This window comes from Belonocnema kinseyi, chromosome 6, assembly GCF_010883055.1.
Source record: "Belonocnema kinseyi isolate 2016_QV_RU_SX_M_011 chromosome 6, B_treatae_v1, whole genome shotgun sequence".
Taxonomy (NCBI): domain Eukaryota; kingdom Metazoa; phylum Arthropoda; class Insecta; order Hymenoptera; family Cynipidae; genus Belonocnema; species Belonocnema kinseyi.
Genome location: NC_046662.1, coordinates 28,790,535 through 28,801,844, shown reverse-complemented (window position 1 = coordinate 28,801,844; position 11,310 = coordinate 28,790,535). Strand labels below are relative to the sequence as shown.

General features: G+C 24.8%; 1 protein-coding gene across 1 annotated transcript in view; it reads left to right on the top strand.

Annotated features, from left to right (window-relative positions):
- Positions 1-11,056, top strand: part of LOC117175312 (electron transfer flavoprotein subunit alpha, mitochondrial) — a 14,058-nt gene extending 3,002 nt beyond the window's left edge. The window contains exons 3-4 of the mRNA XM_033365020.1: positions 4,054-4,506; positions 10,737-11,056. Of these exons, the coding sequence (XP_033220911.1) occupies positions 4,054-4,506; positions 10,737-10,913 (630 nt within the window). The 3' untranslated portion in view covers positions 10,914-11,056. The remainder of the gene's footprint in view (positions 1-4,053; positions 4,507-10,736) is intronic.
- Positions 11,057-11,310: the final 254 nt, after the last annotated feature.

The following is an 11,310-nucleotide window of genomic DNA, read 5'->3' as shown; positions in this document are numbered from 1 at the left end:
AAAATCACGATGTCATATGAAACTTGAAATGCTTGGTATTGGATATTGTTGACAGATGACAATACGCCAATTAGCACAAATGGTAAGTTCCGACAGTGCCTAAAAGTGTGCCTACTGGCCGCTAGATGTCAATACCGGTTTCATATGTATACACCTGGTAACTTCCAAATAAAGTACTTTTTTTATTACCTCAATCCGCGTATTTTTTGAACAGACCTCGTACTGGCACAAGGAAAATCCAATGAGGTTGATCAAAATAAAATGGTACAAATAACCATGCAGTACCATAGAAAAAATGCATAAAAATTACAAAATAAATATGAAAAATCGTTTAAAATCATTTTTTCTTCATAGTGTAGAGTCACATAGTAAATGAGACTTATTTACTTACGTATTATTTTCTTTAGTATAGGAAAAAACAAGATCTTTAATTGACAAAAAATAGAATCCCGAATTTAAAAATATCCGAAACTAATATTCACCGACTTGTAAAATAAACTAATTATTAAATTCCCAAAAATATTTCAATTCTCGAAATTTAGAACTGCTGAACATAGTTAATTGATTATTATTTTATGAGCTATTAATAGAATTATAAATAAGGCAAACAATTTAATTAATAATTTATTCATTATTTTTGGAAATTTTTTAATCTAGTCAAGCTTAAATTTCAAGAATAGAAATATTTATGACAATTCAACAATTCATTTATTTTACAATTCGGCAATTTTTGTTGTTGCTAATTTATGATTTTGCTATTCATTTTTTCTTTATTTTGTGTTAGTCCTGGATATTCAAACTCTTTTAAATATAATGATTGAAGAACTAATTTTTTTATATTGCCGTTTTAAAATATAATGCTACTATATAATAAATATAATTATTATGTCTATAGATGATAAACAAGAAAAATTATAAATCCTAAAATATCGTTTTCTATTACAATGAAATAACGAACTCTTAAATATAATATTTTTTTGATCAATTAGACTTTGTTACGAAGCTAAAATATTTAAAAATTTGTATGTCACTATTAAAGAAAGACCATTAACGAATATTTTTTTATCGTTGCCAATACACAAATTAATCATTAGAAATATAATTTCCATAAGATTCTTGAGAAAATTTAAAAGATTTTAAAACATTTCAGGCTTGCCAAAAAAAAATCTAGATTATTTTGAAAATTTTTTTTCATAATATAGGATTTTAATAAATATTATGAAAAAACTTCGACTCCTTTTAAAAGATGTTTCGAACTTTTAGAAGTTGGAAAGGAATCAAAAAATATTTGATACATTTTCGAAAATGTTTCCGAGTTTTCAAATATTTGTAATCTGTTTGAAACGTCTTCAATACCTGAAAATATTCTTAACTGGCCCGAATTTTTTTCAAATATTCCAAATTTCAAAAAATTCTCTTACAATCTTCTAAATTTTCCCAGAAATTTAAAGAAAATTTGTTAAATATCTTGAAAGCTTTCGAAATTATTTTAAATTCTACTAAATAATTCTTGACTTTACCCAATTTTTGTTCGTTTTTATTTTACAATCTTACCAAATTGAAACATTTTGCTTTAAAATCTTCTAAACTATTTTTAGAAATTTTAGGAAATCGTTTGTTCTGTTTAAAAACCTTTTTCAATTTTCTCTTAAAGTTCATTTTTCAAAATAAAAAATTATTTAAAATTTGCACACTAATACAAATTTTAATTTTTCTTGCATTTTTTATTTATACAGCAACATTAAAAAAATTGCCCTAAAATCTTTCCGATTTTTTGACTATTTTTGAAAACTTCTCAAATCTTTTTAAATAATCTCTTCAAATTAATTTTTCGAAATAAAAAATTATTTTAATTTTTCCTAGGAACCAAAAAAAATGTTTTTCATTTTCGTGAAACTTTACAAAAATTCGTTAAAAATCTTTACAAGTCTTAATTATTTATGAATCGTTTCAACACTTTTGAATATCTCTTAAACTTGCTAATTTTTTTTAAAATTATGTAATATGGCAAAATTCCCATAATAATGTTTTTTTATTTTAAAATTCAACAATTTGTAAGAAAATTGAAGTATTAGATTACCAAAAAGAATGGATTCTGATAAAAAAATATAATAGGTGATAGTTCAACCCAAGATATTTCAACTACAAATTGAAATCAGTTAAATTAATTTTTAAAAAAACGAATTTTCTATAAAACTGTTAAAGCCTCAACCTGAACAGATTAATTTTCAATGACAGTTGTATTTTTCTCACGAAAGATGAAATTTGCATAATTAAAAAGTTAAATTTTAGAATCGAAGAGACGACTTCTCAACAAAATAGTTCAAAAATTAATCAAAAAGATTTTTCAGTCAAGAAAAGTAAAAAAAAATTCAACCGAACTGTTGAATTTTCAATTTAAAAAGACGAGTTTTCTTCAAAACAGTTATATTTTTAATTCGAAAATATAAATTTTCAACAAAAAAGTCCATTTGCTTAATTGATTTAAAAAAGTAAATAGATAATATTAATCTCATTAATATTTAAAATATTTAATATTAAATCTTATTGCATATTTACTAATTTTTATTGAAAAATTAAATTTATTATTTGTAAAATGATTGTTTTGTAAGGAATTTCAAGAGAAAGTCGAAAAAAGATCACTAAAAAATTTGTTTATCTAATTTGTTTACAAAAATTTAAATTTTTATATTTTATCAAATATTATTAAATATTTATTATTTTAAGGAATAGCTGAAGTCGTTCTGGCCATTGAAGGAAATTATAATTCGAAAAATCTCAAATTCTAATATTTTGACACAAAAATTGTTTATCGCAGTGGTTATTATAAACTTTTAAATTATTTTTGTTATTAAATGTCATCCTGGAAAAATTATTAATAAAAAAATAGAGCAGACAAAATGTCGGAGAGTCAAGATCTATAGAATTTAATGATCTTTAATTTAAAACAGAAAAATTCAAAATCGCAAGAAAATTGAAGGCTCTGGACATTTTTGAATGAATTTTGAAATGAATTTTGGAAAATTCAAAATCTCCTTTAAATTAAAATTTTTAAATAAAATCATTAGGGGCTGAATGCAGCGAGAAAAAAGCTTTCAAGATTAAGAAACAAATAAATTATTGAACTGCATGAATATGATGTTTGGTTCAATTTAAATAAATATATACATTATATTAAATCCATTTTATCATTCGTGTCATTGACTTATTTCTAAATGACTCCCTCAAACATTTTAATTACAATTAACACTACTTTTTAAAAACATTTCCTTAAAAACTTGAAATTTTTAAGATTTTAAAGGAACAAAGATTCTTTACTTTGCAACTTAAGTTGTAGTCTTACATATTCTAATTATTATTATATTTATATTGGATATAAGTAATATATTTTTCATTAATTCTTCTGATCATGTATATGTTTTAAATATTTTTGTCATTGAGGTCTTAAATATTATTAATTTTTTCATTAGCTACATTAATAATTTCAACAATAAATAATTTTGTTTAACCTTAACAAATAATAAAATCAATAATATGAGAAAAATAAATCACAAAAGTATAAAGTTCGAACTGCTTTCAAAATGTATCTCAAAATTAGATTTTATTCATATTAAACTACGTATTTTCAAGACTTTTTCTTTTTTGAAATAATTAGTAGTAGTCACTTTTATTTTTTCATATAATCTTTTTTGTTTATTTGCCAACAACATCAAGTTTTTAATTATTTTTGCTTTTTCTTAATGCAATTCAATGAAAAAGACAGACCTACTTTTTGAGGTGCCATCTGTTGGCTTAGTTACGAGAGCGCCACCAGTTTCGAACTATTGTGAAAAAATTTGAATTTAATTTTAAGAAAAGAAATCATCTAGTAAATAACTAATTTTAAACCTCAGTATAATATTTCTGAATAATATGAATTGATATTTACTGCTCTTTTTCATTAAATTGGCTCTAGTAACTTTGAGATGCCCAATAATTCACGCGCCAGATGGCGCTGCTATCAAGTTAAAAGAGATACCTTACAGGCGTCTCATCTTATCTTGATGTTTTCAGATTGCTGCGAAACTTGACGTTTCGCCAGCCAGCGACGTGATTGCGATAAAGTCGCCAGACACTTTTATACGTCAAATCTATGCTGGAAATGCAATCCAGACGGTGAAAGTCAAGGATAATATTAAAATTTTGTCGGTTCGAGGCACGGCATTTAAGCCAGTGGCTCTGGAAGGCGGTAGTGCAAAAATCGAAGCTGCACCAGCCGGTGATTACAAGTCAGCTCAAGTCGAATTTATTAAGCAAGAACTGACCAAGTCTGACCGACCAGATTTAGCTTCCGCGAAGGTCGTGGTTTCTGGAGGTCGTGGACTTAAATCAGGAGATAACTTTAAACTTTTGTACGCGTTAGCTGATAAATTAAATGCCGCTGTTGGAGCTTCTCGAGCTGCAGTCGATGCTGGCTACGTACCAAATGATCTGCAAGTTGGACAAACTGGAAAAATTGTTGCTCCCGTAAGTTGAGACCTTTTTTTCATTATAAAATTAATAATAATGCGAAATTTTGGTACTTTGTTGCATCGGAGTGGCGACTTGATCAGGAAATACGGGAATAAAAGAGAGAAATGATCGGGAATTTAATTAAAACCTCGAGAATTTACTTCTGATTGCAGAAAAATTCAAGTTTTCATTATTTTAATAATTTTGACAACTTATTTCTACTCGCAGATTTTATATATTAGGGGCTGTTTAAGTTGCTTACTGTTTCTTACATGGGGAAGGGGGGAGGGGGGGGGGGGGGGGGGGGGGGGGGGGGGGGGGGGGGGGGGTCAACTGAAATCTTACGTAAGATTTCGCATCGTCTAAAAAGATCAGTTTTAAATTTTACCGCAACTCCAAGTCCTGCAACATTAAAATAATGTTTGTTGGCGCCATCCAGCGGTGTTTAATGTAACTATACCACTTGCTGTTGGTATTCACTATTAGTGGTATTCACACTCAATAGGAAAAATCTACTGAAATGGCGTCTGGTGTTTGTTTTCTAACATTGAAACAATAAAGTTTTTTTTTTCATTTTCATTTTTTTCATTTTCATCCAAAAAAGGATCAAGTTTCTCCTAAAACAGATGAATTTTTATAAAATTTTTTTTATATTGTCGAATTTTCTTCCAAAATATATTCGATTTGACTTTTTAATATCAGAATATGGATTTTTTAACAAAAAATATGTTTACACGAAAAAAATTTAATTTTCAGTCCAAAAAGGTGAATTTTTTTGTACTAAAATGGTTGTATTCTCTACCAAATAGGTGCAGTTTTATACAAAAAAAAGGATAAAGTTCCTCTTAAAACAGATGAATTTTTATTAAATTTTTTTGTATTATTGAATTTTTACCAAAAAAATGTTCCAATTGACTTTTCAAGATCAAAACATGCATTTTTTTACCAAAAAATAAGGTTATGCGAAAAAAATTGAATTATCATATATTATTTTTATATATTTTTTTAAAAATAAAATGTTTGAATTCTCTGCCAAATGGTTGCATTTTCATCCAAAAAAAGGATAAAGTTTCTCCTAAAACAGATGAATTTAAAAAAATTTTTTTTTTAGATTGTCGAGTTTTCTTCCAAAAAATATTCAATTTGACTTTTCAATATAAAAATATGAGTTTTTTAACAAAAAATAAGTTTTCACGAAAGAAAGTTGAATTTTCAATAAAAAAACATTATTTTTTAACTAAAATGGATGAATTCTCTACCAAGTAGTTGCAATTTTATCAACAAAAAAAAAGGATAAAATTACTCCTAATAATTATTGAATTTTTATTCAAAAAATATTCCAATTGACTTTTCAAGATCAAAATATGATTTTTTTAACAAAAAATAAGTTTCTACGAAAAATATTGAATTCTCTACCAAATAGTTGCATTTAATCCAAAAAAAGGACAAAGTTTCTCCTAAAACATATGAATTTTTATTAAAAAATTTTTTTAGTTGTCGAATTTTCTTCCAAAAAATATTCGATTTGACTTCAATATCAGAATTTTAATTTTTTTAACAAAAAATAAGTTTACGCGAAAAAAATTGAATTTTCAATCTAAAAATATTATTTTTTTTTTGCTAAAATCGTTGAATTCTCTGCCAGATAGTTGCATTTTTATCCAAAAAGAATTAAGTTTCTCTTAAAACAGATAAATTTTTATTTAATAAAATAAAAAATTGTTGAATTTTCAGCCAAAAAATATTCCAATTGACTTTTCAAGATCAAAATATAAATTTTTTCACAAAAAATCCGTTTCTGCGAAAAAATTAAATTTTCAATCCAAAAATATTATTTTTTAACTAAAATAGTTGAATTCGCTACCAAATAGTTGCATATTTATCCAAAAAGGATCAAGTTTCTCCTAAAACAGATGAATTTTTATAAAAAAATTTGTTTGTAAATTGTAGAATTTTCTTCCAAAAAATATTCCATTTAACTTTTCAATATCAAAATATGAATTTTTAAATCAAAAAGACAAATTGAAAAAAAAGAGTTGAATGTTCATCCTCAAAGATTTTAATTCACATTTAAACAAAAAAATATAAATTTTAAACAAAAAGTAAATTTTTCTAGGAATTATATTGAAAATTAATTGTTCTTTTTGGTAAAAAATAATGCTTTTTTCAATTAAAAATCTAACTTCCATTTTTAGTTGAAAATTTAACTATTTGTTTGAAAATTCATGCATTTTGTTCAAAATTGTCAACCAAAAAATAAATTTTATAACTTGCAAGATAATCTTCAGGAAAAAGTTGTTGCGAATGTGCAATATATTATTGAATTTTTATTATTTCTCACAAAAAGAAAATTTTTTTGCAATTTCTTGCTTCGTGAGATTTTTTTCGCTGAAAATTTGGTTGAAAATGTTACTACTGTTTAAATTGATTTATTTTTAAAAATTAATATTGCTCATTTTAATTGTAAATTCGTCTCTGGTTAAAAATGTAACTACTTTCTTAAGAATCAATTTTTTAACTAAAAATTTCACTATTCCAGTAAAAACTTCAAATATTTTGAGGAAAATCGTTTTTTTTATTGTTGTTAAGTATTAGATTTTTAACAGAAAATTACACCACTCTTTTTTTGGTTGAAAATGTCTCTTTTTTTTTAGATGAAAATTCAACTATTTGGTTGAAAATCGATATTTTTTATTTAGAAATTGTAGAAAGTTAATCTTTTTGTTCGATCTTTTGGTTTTTTTCTTTTGGTTCATCTTTTTGGTTAATCTTTTTCGTATAAAATTCAAATATTTCTCCTTCCACTCAAAATTTTAATTTTTAATTTTAGGTTTGTAAAAAATTCGCCTTCTTATGTAGAAAATTAATCGTTTCCTTTAAATGAAAATTTAACTTTCCATTTCGCTTGAAAATTGATGTTTTTATAGTTTAAAATTCAACAATTTGGATGAAAATTGGTCTTTTTTCATAAGAAAATTCAACTATTTCGTTGAAAACCCACTTATTGTGTAAAAAAATTGATTTTTTTAAGGACATTATCATTTTCGTTGCAAATTAATCTTCTTGTTTAAAAATGCATATTTTCGGTTAAAAAAATCAATTATTCCAGTTTAAAATTCATCTTTTAGACTGAAAAAAATTACTTGGTTAAGAGTTCCACTCTTTTGTTAAAAATTATTTTTTGTCTGAAGATTTATTATTTTTATTGAAAGTTCATCCCTTGTTGAAAATGTAACTACTTTGTTGAAAATAAAAATTGTTTAACTAAAATTTAACTGTTCCAGTAAAAAATTAAACTATTTTTATTAAAATCCGTCTTTTTTTATTTCTTAAGAATTAGATTTTTAATAGAAAATTTAACCACTTTATTTTTGGTTGAAAATTTATATTTTCTGTTTATAAATTAAACTAGTTGTTGGAAAATTTATGGTTAATATTCATTTTTTGACTACAAATTTAATTATTAAATTTTTGTTATAAAATTATCTTTTTTATTTGAAAATTCATCCTTTTTGGTAAAAATTAATCTTCTTGGTTGAAAATTATTATTTTTGTATAATTTTTTTTACTAAATTAATTAATTATTTATGTTTTGGTTGGCAATGTATCTATTTTAGTCAAAATTAATTTATTGTTGTTGAAAATTCAACTGTTTCAGTTGAAGATTCATGGTTTTAGTTGAAAATTCCTCAGTTATTTTAAAAATGGAACTATCTTCTTGAAAATCTGTTATTTTTGGTTGAAAATTAATTTATTCAACTCAAAGTTTAACGATTCTATTTTTGGTTAAAAATCGACATTTTTAGTGCAAAATTTGAATATTTGTTTTAAAATTCGTCTATTTTGCCATTTTCTGCTCTGTTTTTATTTATCATGAATTAAAATAATTTTTTTTTTGTTATCATTGTATATTATCGTTTAAATTTTTGCTATTAACAATATCAGTTTTAGACGACAAACACCAAACAGAACAAAAAGTTCTTTAAGATTGTGAATATTCTTTTAAATCTACTTTTTGTTTTTAATCGCCGATTGTCGGTGAAAATTTTTACAATAACCGATAATTGTTAAAAATTGAAAGCCTTCTTGAAGTTTACACCGATTTCCGGGGGAAACAAGAGCATAACCTACAATTGTTCCAAAAAATTTATCTTTGAAGTCCACTGATTTTTTTAATTTAAATTTCTGATTTTCGTTATAAGACACCAAAAAACCCTAATTTGTGATTTTAATGATCCTGAAGGATAGTCTAAAAATTATATTTTTTTAAAATACTAATTTTCGGCGTAAACCACTAAAATAATATAACCTTAAATTGTTTCTAAATGTACATCTTGATTGAAATTTAATTATTTTGGCTGAATAACCGATTTCCGGTGGAAAACGTGAACATAATGTTGCATTGTACAAACAATTTGTATTTTCCAAATCTGCGGTATTTTTCCAAAAATACCGATTCCCCGTTTTTGAAACCAACATAACCTAAAGTTGTAAAGAAATGATGAATCTTTAAAATCCATTCATTTTCTGGTTAAAAAATGTGAATTTCCTTTAAAGACAACTAATAAAATGAAGAAAAATAAATTGTTTTAATTTTTTAAATATTTGAAATCTAATAATTTTGTATTAAAAATACCCATTTCTGATATAAAATGTTAAACTAAACTCAAATTGTTGAAAAATGAGAATCCGGATGATTTTATATCAAATTTCATTTTAAAAAATACTCATACATACTGGTGATTTTTTAATAAAAATCACTTATTGTTATTGTTCAAATATTGTAAATCTTCTTTGAAATCGAATAATTTTTTTATTCCAAAAAACTATTATACGCGAAAAACGCCATAAGAAAAACTGTAACAAACTATAAATATTCTTTGAAATTTAATGATTTGTGTTTAAAATAACCGATATCCGATGAAAGGCGTTAACATAACCTTAAATTGTTAAAAAAATTGAAAATCTGTTCCGAACTATAATGAATTTTGTTGTGAAATAATAATTACTCATGGGAAAGATTAACGTAACCTAATTATGTGGTTAACCCTCAAAGGGTACACTGGTGCAAATTCGCACCATATTATTATTATATTATATAATTCGCACACTATTTCCGGTAAAAACGACAACAACATCAAAAAACGCAATTTGTTGAAATAGGTTTAATTTCTAAAATATAATTATTTTTGTATTAAAAATCTTTTCCAGTTGCGAATTTATCATTTTTTAGTTCAAAATTCAACTACTTATGGTTAAAAGTTAAACTCTTTTGTTAAAATTAATATTTTTATTTAAAATCAATTATTTAAACAAAAATTGTAACTGTTTCTGTAGAAAATTGGAATATTTGACTAAAAATTAATTTTCGTTGTTGTTGGAGAATGTGATTATTATCAAAAAATGTAACTATTGCAATTGAATATTCCGTAATTTTAATTGAAAATTCATATTTTTGGTTTCAAGTTCAACTATCCCGGTTTAAGATTTTTTTATAGTTCAACATTTAACTATTTGTGTGAAAAATTGTCTTTTTTATTTAAGAATTCAATTATTTCGTTAAAAATTCCTGCATTTTGTTGAAAAATCGTATTTTTGGTGGAAAAATAATCTTCTTGTTTAAAAATACATCGTTTGGGTTAAAAATCCAAGTAATCTAGTTAAATGTTCATCATTTTAATTGAAAATTCATCTTTTTGCTTAAAAATAAGACTACTTTGTTGAAACTTGAACAGTTTTGTTATAAATTCATCTTTTTAGTTCAAAATTAAACAACGTGTTTAAAAATTGATATTTTTTAGTTCAAAGTTAAAATCTTTAGTTAAAAATTCACATATCTTGTAGAAAATCTAATAAAATAAAAATTTGTTTGAATTAAGCATAATAATTGAATGCCTAGAAACTAAAAACAAAATGACTTATAATAAGTTTGCGGAACTTAATACATATTCTATGTCGATTGTTTCAAATAAGCAAAATATTTGAATTGCTCCGTACTATGAAAAATTATGCTTGAAAAAAGGTGAAATTGTCAGCGAATTTTTTTCTCACGATTTCAGTAGATTCCCTGGTATTGTATACCAGATTACAAAAATAGTTTCCTCAATTTGATAATTAAAAAAATATTTTTTCAAAATTTAAGTTACTATTGATACTATTTGAAATTTCTTAAATGAGTCCGAGGTCTGTTGATCGTTTATAATTAATTGACAATGAAAGGTGTTGTATTAAAAAAATTCGTTTAGGATCTGTACATCGCTGTCGGTATTTCTGGCGCGATTCAACATTTGGCAGGTATGAAGGATTCTAAAACAATAGTTGCCATCAACAAAGATCCAGACGCGCCGATCCACCAAGTAGCTGATTATGGACTGGTCGCTGATCTTTTCAAGGCTGTGCCTGAATTAACTGAAAAGCTTTAAATGGAAGCATTCCTGATGCTTTTTCGAAAATATACGGAGATGACTTGTATCAATCATGCTTCATGTGTTATTACAAACAAATTTTATACTCTGTAAATAGTATGCATTATGAAAGCAGATCTAATGTAAGTAATGCATAATATTCTCGAAAATTCTACAAATATTCTGTACAGTTAAGAGTTATTCAGAAAAGCTGATTTAAATGTATTTTTTATAGCAAACAGTGTATTTCTAAGTGTTAATAAATTGATATAAATGTTTCGTGACTTGTGTCAAGCATTTTTTATGCTAATCATAATGGACAAAGTAAGTAACGAGATAATTCTAAAAGAATATGGTGCAGAAGAGACGCTAGTAGACACATGGGAAAGAAATCGGTTAAGATGGTTCGGACATG